This window comes from Brachyistius frenatus, unplaced genomic scaffold (assembly GCF_029030835.1).
Source record: "Brachyistius frenatus isolate BFR_SWC_R1_liver_20210118 unplaced genomic scaffold, ASM2903083v1 Contig_27, whole genome shotgun sequence".
NCBI lineage: Eukaryota > Metazoa > Chordata > Actinopteri > Embiotocidae > Brachyistius > Brachyistius frenatus.
The window spans coordinates 2346210-2363370 of NW_027210626.1; the positions used below are offsets into that span (position 1 = coordinate 2346210).

General features: G+C 39.1%; 1 protein-coding gene across 1 annotated transcript in view; it reads right to left on the bottom strand.

The window, feature by feature from the left end:
• Nucleotides 1-17161, bottom strand: part of tmem198aa (transmembrane protein 198aa) — a 34772-nt gene that overhangs the window by 8134 nt on the left and 9477 nt on the right. The window contains exons 2-5 of the mRNA XM_069698561.1: nt 8384-8614; nt 1851-2089; nt 838-1050; nt 166-289 (exon numbers count right to left, since the gene is read on the bottom strand). Of these exons, the coding sequence (XP_069554662.1) occupies nt 166-289; nt 838-1050; nt 1851-2089; nt 8384-8522 (715 nt within the window). The 5' untranslated portion in view covers nt 8523-8614. The remainder of the gene's footprint in view (nt 1-165; nt 290-837; nt 1051-1850; nt 2090-8383; nt 8615-17161) is intronic.

Below are 17161 nucleotides of genomic sequence, written 5' to 3' on the forward strand. Positions count from 1 at the left end.
TTGCTCTTCCCAACACCCTCGGAGCTTTGAGCACCACAAACAACAAGAAAACCTTCCCTCTGGCAAGAGGCACAAACCTACAAACGTTGACGGTATGTTAGTCTGTCTGGCTGCTCCAGAGAGTCTGGCTGTGTGTGGTTGTGTGTGTAAAGTGGTATTACTCACCCTCTGTGTGAGAAAATCCCTCTGCAGTGACTTTCCATTGGATCAGCACTCCGAGCAGGGCCAGCACAGGCCACACCCCCAAGATGACCCAAGTAAACCAGCACACTGGCCTCTTTGGAGCCACCTGCAAGGATTACCATTACAATATTAGTTAAATGATTTCCAGCTCATGTACCATTAACAACTCATATGAAAGTAAATCATGACGCTTTTGTCTAAACATGTTTACAGTTCCCATCGAAGTTATTCACGCAGAAAAAGCACAATACATAATTAAAACCAATTAGAAAACACATAGGAGAGTGCGGTTTCTTTTGGGCCTCCATGTTTCATGCTTTGGAAACTTTTAAATTGGTTGGTTCCAACCCGCAGGCACACCTCAAGCTCCTGTTAAAGATTTGCAGACAGCGGACCAAGGTGAAATGTCTGCAATCACTGGGGTTGACCGCTCTTTAAAGTGGTCGATATCAGAGATTTTGTCTGTCAGTCTATCAAACTGATCACACACACACACACACACACACACACACACACACACACACACACACACACACACACACACACACACACACACACACACACACACACACACACACACACACACACACACACACACACACACACACACACACGTTTCAAGGTGACTTGGATCTCTAACTCAGGCAAGCTCACCCTGAGTCTCTCATAGACGTAGTGTACTAAAGCAAACAGCTCTATAAAATAATCCACGGTGACAGTGATGATGGCGGAGCCGAACGTAGCGGTTGACAAGGTGACGAAGCAACGCTGCCACTGAAGAGTGAGGACGGCAAATAGCGTCCCAGAACCCAGGAGAATCCCCAGAGGAACCCACACTGTTCTCGGGTGGTAGAACTCCTCCATGACCTGAGAGAAAAGAGAGAGCAAGGGAAAGCTTTCATTTTACTTTGGCCGTTGCTATTTTTTTGGGGCTTTTCATGTGGAGTCATCAGAGTAAATTCAAGTTAACATTGCAGAACGCCTTCTTCTTGTTTTAGCAAATACCCTTTGTCCTACTAAACTTAAACCTGACGGTCTGCCCTGCAGTGTGATATGCAGTCAATTATGAGATTACTTTAAGGGCTAATGCGCTAATGATATTTAGTTGGACAGCTGGCTAGTCAATGACAAACTATACAGAAAGCCAGCTAGCATTTGTTACTGCCTACAAACTAATTTGATCTGATTAAGGTTTTGTGTTCTCCCTAGATGCTGCCATTACTGCTGATCATCACTTTTCATTTCATAGTTTTTTTGTTATTTAGTCGACAGACACTAATAACAGTGAGTTTGTTTACATCCATCTACAACCCACATTAGTCTTTAAACAACCACAACCATATACATCACTTTCTGGTGTGACCAGGCCAAAAGGGATACACATGTAACTAGTTTTCATGCAGTTTAGACTTAGCACTTATGTCAAATGCTGTGACTCATTGACGCAGATGAGATTCACTCTTGTGTGAACGTAGCAAATGTTATGCTTTTTAAAACAGAAACGCTGGTGTAAATGTAGTCTAAGTTTTAAAATTTGGTGCCAAAAAACAAGACATTTTTTGGTACCAAAAAAGTATCGAAGCATTTTAGTCAGTGCTATGAAAGTATTAAAGTTTAGTACCCAGCCCTATGCACATAAATGTATTTTTAAAAAATGACCAAATTACCACCAGTGAAGCCACTCCAACCAGCAGGCCCAGCAGCAGGCCCACCATAAACAGTCCCACACTGCGAACCAACATGGTCACCAGGCCACACAGGGTCCCGATGCCCAGGCCAATGCCCACAGACGCCTCTACGCTCAGCTGAGTGTCCATCACCCTCTCCTTGTAGCACAGCATGAAGATGACCACAGAGCCAAACATGAGGCCTGTGAGGAACAATACGGCTTTGAAGCATCGATAGCCTGGAGGAGAGATGAGAAACAGAACACTGTGAGGATATCACAAGCATACAAACTCTGCAATGCTGCACCTGTGTGTGTGTGTGTGTGTGTGTGTGTGTGTGTGTGTGTGTGTGTGTGTGTGTGTGTGTGTGTGTGTGTGTGTGTGTGTGTGTGTGTGTGTGTGTGTGTGTGTGTACACTCAGGAATGAGCAAACAGCCAGAAACATTGATTAAATCCAAATGAAATTAAATTCAACATAATGACAACCTCAAACAAGAAACAGCAAGACAGCACTTAGATGAAGCATTGGGACGTTGGCGGCCTTGAATAAAGAGAAATTGTCACACTCATCCAACACACACACTCAATAGCAGAAGGATATTTAATTTAAGCCTTGAATGAGTCATGGCCATAAAGAATATATACACAAGCTCACATTGCACACAAAATACCTGCAAAAGTACAATTTTGAATGATAAATTGGTATCAATTTTGCTTAAAAAGAGGCTTAAAAAGCATCATCAGCTCCTGCAAGAATGATATAGTGACACAACCAATAACAAAACTAATAGTTTGATTATTAGTGATAAAGCATTGCGCTATAACAACCTTTTCAAAAAGTAAACTTTTGGGTTACGGACTTTGTCTTTTTCTGTTGACCTAATGCCTTTATTTTGGAATTCACATCAACTGACATTTTGGCCACATTTCCTGGAAAATAATTACACAGTATCTAGACAAAAATATATTGTTTCAGAAATTATTAACATTACTGCATGATTGTAGAAGCCCAAAACTATTAGGATATTTATTGACCAGTAAAAACCCCCTTACGATGTACACCTCATTAGTAAGTGTCACATGTATTTGTTCTCTGATTTCACATTTTATATTCATTCTGTGATCACATTGTACTGTTTCCTCTGTTCAGCCTGATGAGTAGCTGCAGATTGCTTTGTGGCTTTGCGAATGGTTCTAGAAATTAAAAGGGTGTTATCATATCTCAACACGAAAAGATTAAATATTTCAAGGAGGATGCACAATGAACAGCAACATAAAGCCAACATCCTGTGGTGAGTAGGAAGGAGAGAGGCATTGCCTCATCGGAGTGTAATGGGAACAGATAAACTCACTCTATAAACCTTTATGAAACTGCTTTAAAATATGATAATAATGGTATTACAAAATGTCACCCACATTCATTAGTCTGCAGGTCGGCTGAAAAGAACAGCTGCTCTCCTTCTACAGTAGTTTTCTTTTTCCCCTCATCATATGCTCCCTCCTGTCCTACTTGGCTTTCTCTCCATCTTAATGGGCTTTATTGCAATGAAAACAGGGGGAAAAAAAGACCCCAAAGAATTAAAAGCTCAGTTTATCAACAGTTTAAATCTCCTTGGTCCTTGCTTCTATGTTTATTAATGTTTGTGTCTCCCTTTATTTTTTGCTCAGTATCTCTTTCTTCCTCTGACTGGACTGTCTCGAGGGGGACACGGCATCAGATTGTTATCTTTGTGTAATCAGGCATGGCACAGCTGAGCTGAACAATATTCTTCCTCTCATCCAAACCACCTCCCTCGTGACCATACCTCATTTATTTGATACACTTTTTATGGCTTCCTTTATTCTTTCTACCCAGTCCTGTGTTGTTTTCCTAGATATCTTTCAGCCACTAAAGCCACCATATTCTTCACAGCTGTATGCACTTTTTCTGTGACCGAATGCATGAAGGAATACAAGTCTGACATGGAGGAATTGGAGCATTTCCATAGCAGCTACGGACACCTGAACATTTATTTGGTCAGCAGCTGTCACAAATCCCTAAAATTGTTCTTCCAGATCTGATGGTCTTTGTAAATCAATTTTAAATGCTTAAATATCATGCTTCTCCTTTACACTTTCCTCTGCCCCCTGCTTTGTTCTCTCGTCCTTTATCTCCCTCTTTGTTCTTCTGCTCCACTCTGCTCATCCTTCCAACTGCCTCCTGTGGCCCTTGTTGCTTTCCTTACTTTTCCTCCAGCCATCAAAACATCCCATCTGTTCAGTCTGGCTTATTCAGCCCCCCCCCCCCTCTTTCCCTTTCCCTTTGCGTCATCCATGTTGTTTCACTAATATTAATCATCATTTCTGCTGCATCTTAAGTTTTTCTGGATCAAATAAAAGACAACTAACCTTTTCTACTCAAGACATTGGAACTAAACCAGATTCTTTGCAGTTAAACAAACAGACAAACAGACACGACAGCACTGAGGAGCTCTTTGAAGGAAAATTATGCCGCGCTGTTTGTTACGTGATGCTTTAATGGGGATTCTTGGCACAGCATGTATGAAACAACTTTTCTAATGAATATGATTTTCCAAATAGAGACTTTGAGAGCTGATATCAGTTACTGTGCAGATACAGAAAACATTAACATGATAATATTTGACTTGCCTAGTGGACTCCAAAGTTAGCATGCCAATGCTAACAGTCAAGCATGATCTGATAATGTATATTTAAAAGTGGGATATTAATTTGTCTTTTTCCTGCCTGAGGGCAAACATGACATTTTCTGCCCTACTAGTGGTAAATACAGTATATAAGGATGTGATGTCTGCAATGCAAACAATGCAATGCAAAAATGCGAGGCGCTAGTAACTGAGCTGCGTATAGTACTAATCTAATGCGTCACCTAAAAAATAAACACTCAACGAAATACAGTGAAATACAGTGAGATCTCTCAGGTAACTGTGACAACATTTTTATTTGTTAAGCTGTTACACCAATTCAAAGTTGAATTATGATGATCACAGTCATTTTGAGTCGGTTCTTACTACAATGATGCACTAAGTGGAATTGATAAGAGCTATTTATAAAAACATCTTTTGGTTTGTTTACTTTGTTGTTTTTCAAAAATATGAATAGAAATAAAGAAAGAACATTAAGGAACAGCTCGGAATTTTTTGTTCTGCATTTTTTTCTTATTGCATTACAGACCTAATCAGTTGTAAAGCATTTCGGCTGGATTGATTTGAATCATTTTAATGAACATTGAAGTGTGCAGCTGTAGGAAAGTATTGGATCGGGACACAGTATGGGCAGATTCCAAATATCAAATGACTCGTTTCGGTGTCAGGGGCAAAAAAACGACTTGATCAGGACATCCCTAGTAAATATGTAAGATTACCAGTGTTTTTTTTACAACTAACAATTTTATTTCGGGGCTGCCAGCCACTATGGTGATGATGCATGCTGTCAACTTTGCAAAGTAACATTCTTGGGTAACCTGTTTGTAATGCAGGGACTGATACCAGTGCTTTGCCAGGACATATACAGTGAATGTTAATGCCGTCTGTATGCTTCAGCGACTCCCTCTCTGTCTATTTGCATGCAACAAGCCTGCTCAGGGCCTCAGAATACATCAATATTCACCCAAAAAACAGCATACAGGTTGCTGTCAGCCCCAAAACTATATTTCTATTCTTTGCGTGCAATATGAGACTTTCCAAAATACCAACCAGGCAAATTTCTGGGGGTTCTTTTGCATATTCACATTTTATTTAAATGAAATTAAATAGTACATTATAGATTTTCTTTGCCATTCTTACTGTAGTTCTATAAACAAGGTTTTGTGTTATACAAGCAGGAAAGGTATAAAGCAGATTTAGGATTCAAGTTGGATAGGATGACATTTTACAGGCTGTCATATAATCTGCATGCAAAACTATAAACAAGAAATAAAACAATAAGATTTCAAAGAATTCTTCACAAGGAAATACAGTATATCCATATTACAGTTCAATGCTTTGTTTGCTTGTGTGGAATTTGAGGTTTAACCTCTCGTGGACTCTGATGTGTACATCATATGTTCTTTTTGGAAATCACACTGTTCAAAAAGACATTGCAATTAAACTGTGTAATGGCGTTTACAGCACATTCGTATGGTCACATAGCTGCTAATGCATAACACGTTGCCACGGCAATACCAGTTCAACTAGAGAAGTGTTGCCTACCATGTATTTGATATTGTGTAACTACATTCAATACTAAATCCCCATCAACTCACAGAAAGACAGCAGGATGAAAATTTATGCCACTTAAACTAGAGATTGGCAACAAGTAAATAGTTTGACGACGCACGGTAATTGTTCCTTCGGACAAAGCCGCAGATCTTATTCTCTTTAATTATTTATTGATCACTCCCTGCTGTGATTTACATCCAAACTAATTAGGGCGACCTCATAATACTTCATAATACTTATGATGAAATCAAATGAAGTCTCCCTCTGGACACAAAACTAAGTCTTTGGTAAGGACTTAGTGCCTTAACATGAACCCATGCAGTATGAGGCCGGGGGTTTGATGACACAAAACAAAAAACAGATCACAACAGAGGGTCCAGTGCCAGGCAGAGGACTTTGATTAACTAACGCTCTGTGGCTCTTTATTGCGCAATATCGTGGCAACATTTAGCTGAAAGAAACCGAGACATGCCTTCCAATAAGCAGCGTGTTTTAGTATGCGTGATGATATGGTATAAGGTTGAAAGTGCAGACCATCGGTTTATCGTACAATTTTTGTCACTCATGTAAATACATACCAATGCCACAGTTTGGCCCTGAGGAGGGAGAGCTGAGTACAGATTTCATGGATTTTTGGCAACACAGTCTGGCAATTTTTCTATCATTTCTTGGCAATTGTCAGAGCTTGAAGTGGAAAAAACCAAAACAAGCGGCACTATTCCCCTTGCTCACATGTTGGTGTGTGTGTGTGTGTGTGTGTGTGTGTGTGTGTGTGTGTGTGTGTGTGTGTGTGTGTGTGTGTGTGTGTGTGTGTGTGTGTGTGTGTGTGTGTATCGGGCTGTATCGCAAAATCATTTCATATTTATGAATGTTCACAGGGATTAAAAGATTTGAGGGGATATTGATTGCTAGCCGGTTAGCCTTTTAGCATTGCGCACGTGAATCAGAGAGTTTTTAATCTGCTCAGTTAGCGGCCAAAAATTTGCCGATTTCGCACTCACATCGCATAAATCCTCAAGTTTAACGAAGTTGCTGAACTTTTAACCTTCTGCTCATTGCTATCAGCTGTTGTCCGACCACTTGTTCAGTAGCTGCCGTTCCATTATAGCAGCACTATACCTAACTTCATCATAACGGGAAAAGTCACTGCACACCAAAGAGTAACATTTAGACATGCCAGTCATGTGTACCCCGGAGTACCGGTCCACTTTGAGCGCTGGCACTTGTTACAAAAGGAAATCAATCACTCTTCAATGTTTCCATCATATCTGAAAATATGCTACTGGCAGATGTGTACGTGCAAGTTTTTCTGGTCTTTGTAATATCACAAATATTTAATGAGCAGCTTCTAGATTTCTGGAAATCAGAGCATAGTAGGTACAATTTTCATGATAACATTTGGAAGATGACATTTACAATTATGTCAGGAATATGTAAAAGGAATAATTTTACATGTTCAGTAATACACTTACAGTATTTGCTTTCTTGCTGAGAGTTATGCTAAAATATTGATACTCTCTGCATGCTAAAATTAGACCTGTAGCCGAAACATGTTCAGGCCTGTCACAATTACTACACAATCCCCTGATCAAGCTGATTGTGATCTATTTGCATAATATAATCGTTTCCAGTCGTCTGTATGAAAACAGCTGGCTGAAGCTAACAGAAAGTTGAATTTCCATCACTGTTTACATATCGTTGTCAAGTGGTTAATGTATGACTGGCATTTCTTTGGTGGCGTCATCTCATTGCGCTCCATTCTTCTGCTACAGTTTAATTGGTCATGAGTGGGGGATAATTGTCACCATAGTAAAGTGTTCATTTTGATTATTGGTATGTGCCATTATCAGTAATTTCTTTATATATTTCAGTGCTAGGTTTTCAATATTTAAGTTGTGTATTTACATTGCCATATCTGCCCTGTTCTTTTTTTGATTACAAAGCCTAAAGGACAAACAGAAAAGTGACTATTAATTACCACTAATTATGTTCCAATTATTTGTGATTATAAAACATCTAAAATCACACATTTGCACGTCACATCTTGTTTATTTAATACATACAAAGAAAACAGTGTAAAAATGACATGTTGTGGTTTTATAGGGGGTTATGAGGAGTTTCTGTACCAGGCTGTTGCTTGGTTGAGAATAGTAACATCTCAACTGGTTGCCTGGCAGCCACATGATGTGACATGTCATTTTTAGACTTGTATGGATTATACCAACACATTATACAACATGTGAATAAGTCAGCTTCATACAAATGTAGTGTTTTTCAAAATGTTGACTTATTTCTTTTAACCAGATCATCACTCACCAAAGAAGCAGTAGATGATCCCAAAGAGGCAGCACATGGAGCAGACCACTGAGGGCACAATCTCGTACCTCCTTTCAATCTCCTGGTCACACCTCAGCCCCACCTCAGCCAGACCCAACAGCTGGCTGGTTGAAGTCATGATGACTGGCGTGGAGGGGACAGAGGTAAGGCTTGGAGGGGGTGTATAGGGATTTCTGGATCAGTGGTCCTCACCCATGGAGATGTGTCAACCTACGAACAGGCAGGGATAGAAAGAAAGAATGGAGGGAGGGCAGGAGTGGGTATGAATGAGAGGAAGAAGGAAAGGAGAGTTATTGATTGTTCATTTTAAGTACTCCGCTTTGAGTGCTGACAGTGCAGTAAGCATGCTCCATAATTTTGAAAAAAGAAACATCTCAGCATAGCCACTCTCACAATACTAGATGAAATGCAACTCGGCATTCAGAATCCATTCACTTCCACATACAGTAAGGAGTCTGCAACAAATTGTTACCAACAGTTTTGAAGTATTTGATCAGTAGCAGAAGTTCTGCAGCACCCACGTAATGGTTGCCATGGACAGCCTACCAGAAGGCATTAGCATAAATTTGCATGTTGTGGGAAATTTGTGGCACAAGCACAAGGCTGTTTGTGGGCCTTGTATTTGTGCCACAAAGCTAAGGTTTTTAGAGGGATAAAAAACAAACCCCCTCAAGTACTGGCATCTGTACTTAGTCCTTATCTGCAACTGCTCTGATCACTCACTTGAAATAGTTCATCAGCAATCGTGAGCAGCCCTCTGAAAACCATGCATCTACAGAACACTCATTTTGCATGAGCTAAGGAAAAAAGTTTCAACTTTATTACTATGTATTTTTTGAATAATCCAAAGGGCTTTTCAAGTTTTTACATGGCTGAAGAAGCAGAAGAATATCCCTGCCTATTACATTTAATCCTCATTATCTGAAAAATTTAAAATGACCAAATTCATGCACACTTTTTGTTGTACAGCAATATATGCAATGTATGCATTTCTACCAGGCAAGACTGAACAATCAGATTTACTTTAACATGATAAAAAACTAAACTCTAAAATAATAATTAAGGTCAGAAGCTATAAAGAAAGAGGCAAGGATTTATTTTTGGTATATTTGTTTTGGTACATTACAAGGTGATGATGTCATGAGAGTGGGTCTGTGACAATTTTTAAGATCATATCTCAAGAGATGCTACTCCAGCACAGTTTACATTACCCTAAAAAAAAAGGGCTGAAAACTCTCACACAGAATATTATTGTAAAATGCATCTGTTGCTCAAGAAGAAGACTAGTGTGTATATAGAAGAATATATAGTATAGTTTCCTCTTTTTGAGCAAAACTTTTGAGAAATGTGCAGCTGCAACAAAAACGCATCACATCAAATGAAGAAAAATCCTATTATATTGATGAACTTAATTAAACATAATATAATAATGTTAAAGCTTGGTTACATTAATTCAGTGTGATAACCTACTGAGTATAATTAGATTCCACTAACAATATTTATTTGGCTTTAATTTGTAAAGGCTGGGCAGTACACGGGGTAAATGGAGCTTTTCCTATTACACTGTCTGTCAGTTATGAGCAATTACCAATTTCACAGTTCACTTTTTGTACCCAGTGTAGAATGTATGCCTGACATCTAATGGGATATTGTGTAGGAATGTACTATTACATAATTGTATTTATCCCAGTTATTGATAACTTTATTTCCTTCATAACTTGGATATTCTTTTCTTGTGTCCTTTGGGTCACAAAAAGATTAAAAGAGATCAATTTTGAGGGTGCTGTCAACTGCAGACTGGTGCTTGGAAACTGTAATCCTTTGCTATGTCTTAAAGGCACTTTTTTTTTTTAAGGGTTGTGTTGACTTCTGTGGGATGAAAATGCACCGGGCTTCCACTTTAGACTTCCCTGTAATATTTCTGCCATCAGCAAATCAAGTGATCAAAGTCAGCTTTGTTTCACAGATTTGATGTGAAGGTAGCTGAGGGCAAATGCAGTCAATCACAGTGGCACACTCTACCTTGACATAACGGCAGATACATTTCAGAAGAAAAACAAAACCCTTAGAAGCAAATATTAAAAGCAGATTTTCAAAAGAAATTGTGCACATAAATCCATACCGTTGCAGTATAAACTGTGTGATTCATAGATTTCAGATTTGTGTCGTCAGCCAAACACCCACACAGCTCTGCATTTATTCTGGCACAAAATCCCAATGGCTTAATTTCCAGCTAAGACACAAATTAAGACCTACTATAGACTTACTCAGCGGTGGATACATTAAAATGGAAGCATTAATGCTCAATTTAACTCTGCCTTCTCATTATTTCACAAAACAAGTGCTATACTACATCTTTCATGCGGTTGCTTTCTGTCCCTTTCTCTTGCAAAGAACCTTTTTATTCATGCAAAAGTTTCTCAAGTGTTTCTGAAGCCCTTCTTCACACAGATGTTTCTTTTCTTTTGTTCCCAGTGCCCATGTGTGACTTCAAGCTTCCTCTTCCTGGACCCGTTCGCATCTTTTCACTCCTGAATCTGCAGCTGTCCGTCTAATTACACCCAAGACTTCAGAGAGAAAGTTTGATCTTTCCGGATCAACAGCAGGTAAACATAACATAATAAAAGTGAAAGTTTACTGAAGTAAAAATTGTAGTCTGTCACACATTTCAGTGTAACTCCTCTACAAGAGTGCATTAGTTGTCCTGCAACCTCATCACTGATGCATCTGTAGCTGTAAGTTATTGACAGACAGTGAGATTCAAATGATTGCGCTGTGTAGCACATTGGCCGTGATACAGCAGTAGTACTCCTCGTAGTTACAGAATGCAGTCAAAGTGCCCTGCTCTTTTGCTTCTGTGTCGGTTTTGAGATTGCATATTAAATTTTAAGTTACATTACTCTGGATCCATTACCTTTGTCAGGTCCTCTCCTTCAGGTCAGTGCACTTGTCGTGTCCTAGTACAGATGACACCCTCACATCTCTCACTCTGTTCCGGTCTGCCTGTCCTAAACTCACTTGTTCACATGCATACGCACAATAGCTTAAAGTGCACACACACACACACTCGCCTGCCTGATTACAAAGGGGAGGTAAGCCCTTGTTATTTGGTAATGACTTAGTGGGTGATGATGCGTTGTGGGAAGCAGACGTGAGCGCGCGCGCGCGCACACACACACACACACACACACACACACACACACACACACACACGAAAGGGAAGCTACTGTGATTTTTAGAAACATAACACCTCTGGAGTCTTGTACAGTCAGACTCATTTTTACACCACAACATGTTCTGTACTTTGTAGAATAAAAAGATGACACAGGAGTGTAGAAAAAAAAAAAAAAAAACAAAAAAACAACATAGCATGCATAAACATAACGTGTTTTTAGAAATGAAATAATTAGCATTTTTTTTTCTCAAACTAAATTTATTTTAAAGTAAAATTAGTATAAAGTCAAAATAAGATATAGAGAAGTAAAATTGGAATGCAGTGACCCTCTTGTGGCTTGCGCGAGTAGGAAGAAGAGCAGATTTCTGTTGACACGTAGTCTTATCGGACACAACGAGCACACCATCAGCTCTCATTTATGTGCAATAAGTACTTGTATTACAGTGATGAAAGTGTGGCGAGGGGCGAGCCAAGTGAGATGGAAAAAAAATCTTCAGTATGCTGAAAAAAAAAATCAAACATCAAAATTCTCAGTTCGCAGTTAGAAAGGTCATGACGAGTACCAACATGTAACTCCACATGTGCAGAATTACACTGACAGAGCAGGAAATTTCAGCAAAGGAGGTTTTTAACTATACATGGGTACGGACAAGATAATGTGGTAAAACGTTTTACAATTCCTGTTCTTGGCCTAACGACAGATACTTAAACAGAAACATTCATAAATTCTCTATCGTTGTTACCAAATTATAATTAAAAAAAATAAAATAATAAAAAAAAGCCCTGGCATCCACATCTGCCATTTCAAACCAAAATAAAAATGATACTAGTTTGCATTCCCTGCAGAGTGACCTGAAAAGCAATTGGAGGAACTCCACTTGATAATTGCTTCCGCTCTAATGTGGAGACGGAATGTGAAGGCCGCAGCATAGTTACTCCACAGGCGCTCTGAGTTAGGAGGAAGACCCAACTGAGAATTCATGACAAGGGATGGTACTGCAGTGCCAACAAGAATAATGACATACTAATAACATGTTCGATTGCAAAGGTCTCTGATGCCGTCTCTCATTTCTATTTTCTTTCTCCTGCTTTTTTTTTTTTTACAATAACTACTATTGATGATGACAATGAGGTGTGGTGAACCAGGAAGTTTGGATCAATTCTTTTGCTTTTGCTTTTTCTGCTGTACATCCCTTGCATCCAACATGATTGATAGGAAAAAAAAAAAAAAAAAAAAAAAGAAGTTCTTTTCAGCACAGTCACATAAATTCTTGGATAAAGTGGTGGGTTGCTCAGTTACACAGTGCTTGCTGACAAGCAAACTACATGCTAAGATTAAAATTGTTGACACCCACACAGTCACAAGGAGACGTGGGGGAGAAAGTGTTACACGTTTAGTCTGATTCTAGCGAGTTTTAAAAACAAGTTCCGAATGGAAAACATAAGGAAAAGACCATTAAAAACAAAAAGATCTGGTTTTGCTGTCATTTGAAATAAAAAATGTACAATGAAATTTAAGGATTTTTCATTTCGAGGAAAGAACGCGCAGTATTTGTTGAGGGTGCCATAGAGTGAAACTGGAAAATAATTAGTATTAGGTCATTTTTCCACCAAAATCTTCATGGCAGCTTTATCAAATATATGAATCTGGAATGAAAAGAACAGTAATCATGCTCAGTTAACATAACATAACCCTTCAAGCTGAATGTCCGTTTCACAGAGGGAAGATTTGTATATATTCTGTGGTGACCTGACATGAACTCTTCCCACTGTTACACCCACAGAGAGATGGCATAATTAGAAAATAGCCCACCAATAAGGTCAGAACAAGGAAGAGTAAAAACAGCATATTATGCAACAATACCACGTCTTGTCTGTTGCTATAACAACCAGCAGTGCTACAAGGCCTCTGCAAATGGGACGGGGGGTTCGTCTCCATGGGAATGTGCATGTTAAGAGCCAATCCGAGATGGTTTCTTTGAGGCTCCTGGCTGCAGACAGGCCTGACCTCTGACCCTATTCAACCAGTACCTCTTTATTATTCAGCAGCACCTTAGAGTATCCTCTGAACCAAATGCTAGATCTGAAACAACAGAAGTGTATTCTGGCCTAAACCAACCCTATCCTTGATGTATGAGCACATTTTTAGCTGTGCTAATGCCATGGCTGAAAAGATGATAATGTAATTTCTGTTGCGTTGTTGCTGTCTGCTTTGAGTTTTTCAAAGCACCACATTACGGCTGTCCATAGCAAAACTGCCATGAAATGTTGTAAAGACATTCATGGTTTTTAGAGGATGAATCAGGGATCCCCTGACTTTTCGTCTTGCACCACAAACACGAGTTTACATTTCCCCAATACTATTTGTCCAAAAAAAAAATCAGCCACAGCTTTACTTTGTGCATAGTGCCAATTAGCATCTATTAGCATACGAACAGTCTACACAAAAGTGGTGAACATGGTAAACACTTATACAAAATGTCATGGTGGCATTATCATTGTGAGCATGTTAGCATATCCCTAAATCCAGCCTCAAAGATGGGTGCTAACATTGCAGTTTACAGTCTTGATTCTATTGAGTAAACACTTGACTGGTAACGTGGTGCTTTGAAAAACTCTAAGCAGACAGACAACAAAGCAAAACTTTACACAAAACTTTAAATTGTTGCCTGAAAGATTGGTGATGTGGAGCGTTGATAAATCACAACATTAATCCTACAGTGACCTTTTGGTTTAAAAAAAAGATTCCTACACGTGTAGAGTGGAACATTTACAACCTTTTCATACTTGACTGAAATAATTTTCACTCTATGCATTTCTAGAAATTCTGCATCTTCTTTTAAGTTGTGCAGTGGGCTCATTTTGGCATTAGATTACTCCTTGTTTACCCATTCCAACGCAGACAAAATATCATGGGATTTTGGAAGTACACAAAAATAGAAGATGTATTTCTGCGACAAACGGCAGTAACGCACTTAAATATTGCTCTAGAAAGTTTTTGCTATGTTGTTACCATAAAACTGAATTATCACAGTACACAGTCTTGCACTTTGCATTAAAGTTGACACTATTGCATCACTTTACATGGTAACTGTTTGTAGTTTGGTAAGATAATAGGGAAAAGAAATAAAAGATGATAAAATAGCCACACGGAGAGCTTTTGTATTCAAACTCTGCAGTGAAACCGACATTTAAATGATGTTTCACAGCTTTGCTTTTCCTCCCTGCTGACGAAGCGGGAACACAGAATCAGACCACAGCACCCCTGACATAAATCACAGTTCACATGATTTGCTCAGCCGTATCCTTGCTTGCATGACACTGTCGGCCCCATAATGACAGGCCAATAATGTTGGGTCACATATCAAAACTGCTGGCAGTGTAATAACCTTTTTGTGTGTCGATGTGCTCTCTGTCGGTGTTCTGCTTCTGTTTCTGGGCTAAGGTCACACATCAAATCTGAACATTGCTGGCACCGTAATAAGGATTTTATGATTTCTTCTGCTACATGCCAGCTTGTATCTCTGTTTACCAAGTGCGACTTCATCTTTTCTGATCCTGAGTTTTTTTTTTTGTGTGTGTAAGCATGATCTGTACATGGTACACTTACTATTTATATAAAATACTTCTCGTTAAAAATATTACTCACCCTGAATGACTATCTAAATAGTAAATGCTTCATTTTGTATTTGTGAACCAGATTAAAATGATCACTTCATTAACAAAACTGAAAACATACAGTAAATATTAAACTGTATTCTGCAGAAATTCAGAGGAATGTTGAAGTCATTTCTGCCTTTGCTGTGACACCCACTGACGTGTGTGTGTGTGTGTGTGTGTGTGTGTGTGTGTGTGTGTGTGTGTGTGTGTGTGTGTGTGTGTGTGTGTGTGTGTGTGTGTGTCTCTCTCTCTCTCTCTGTGTGTGTGTACACACATGTAAAGACTCCTCCTCAAACCTACTGCGAGACAAATTATATTTTCTAATCTTCTAGTGATATTGGCAAACTGACAGGAAGAGAAAGATGAAGTGTTTGAAAGTGTTTGTGTCCGTGTGTATTTCTAGGTGTGTATGTGTGTCGGCATTAATATTTCAGAGGCCGCACACTGGGTGGTGGCAACAGAGCATCACCAGAATGAGGACACACCGCTCTTCGGAGAGAGGATTTGTAGGGTTGGACGGACATAGAGAAAGGAAAAACAGGAAGGCTGAGCACATATGTGCCACATTTCACATATTTAGAAAGTCTTTGGAGGTGTGAAGAACTAAACTCGTCATCAAAGGTGTGTTTGCAGGAAACAACAACATTAAAATGAACGTCTCCTCAAAGACAGTAAGTCTAACTTGCCACAACAGATGAAAAGAAAATATAGACTTTTCCTTCTGGCAACAGAAGGTCAGCTTCCTGGCTTTTCATCATGTGCAAGACACGGTGTCTTCTTCATCAAAACAAGGCCTCAGGTCAGTTGTAGTTCCAATGCCAAGGAAACGTAACGAAAAAACATGAAAATATAAGGCCCTAGAGGCTAATGAAAGGTTCACGCAGGCGGGCAGCACTTTGTATTTTAGAACTTAATATTCAGCAAAAAAAAAAATACTTTTTTTTTTTTTTTTTTATGTCCATTGTATCATTCCCATCAATATTTAAAAAAAAAAAAAAAAAAAATTAAATGAGTCCTGATTTTGGAATAGTTATAAAAACAAACTTCAATATTTTATGCGACTATTGTCTATTACCTTGTTTTACTGGGAGCTCGTAGTAATGACTTGCTACCGCTATAGTTATATTCAAATTTAGATGTTAAAAGTTTGGCTGTCCTAAACAAAAAATGCTGAAAAGAAATTAATCTACTGTGTTAGGGTGTAAATGGATGATTATCTCCCAGTGGTCAACAGAACATTGTTTGTGATTGTTGCCAATGTCATTATACTTTTTGTTTTGGATGATTTGTGTGCAGAAATAACAAACAATGTGAACGGTGCACAGTGAGTTATACTGGAGTTCAGTGGACTAAACCAGGATGAAGATTTCGTCTGGTTAATTTACAGTGAATTGTTTTCGAAGTAAACCTTCCTCAGACTGCTAAAGCTATTACTGAGGTTAACGGGCAAGTACAGAGAAGATCACAAGGAGGTGGAGAGAGTAGAGCCTGACCGACATATCAGACGGGTCAATATATACAGTGACATATAAAAGTTAGGGTACCCCAGATGTTGATAACATTTACATAAAACCTCCTGATGCTGCAGGAACCTACTACATTAGCACTGAACATTGCTAATGAATGTAACCTTGCTGAACCAGAGCAGTTTTTTTATTGACATATTGGTTGGACACAGGGATGCAACTAATTGATGTTTATGGTTAGCTGATGTGCGACCCACAGGCTGAAGATGTTATCTGATCCATGTGTCAATCATTGTATTTTTTCCAATTTGCGTCTGCACAGATGGATGTCCGTCCTCACCAACACGTGTCAGAGAGTCAGAGTGAATGGACATTTCTCTGGACTAACTTTAACATCCAGTGTTCCTCCCCGGGCTGCATCCTCTCTCCTCTACTGTATATCCTTTATACTAATGA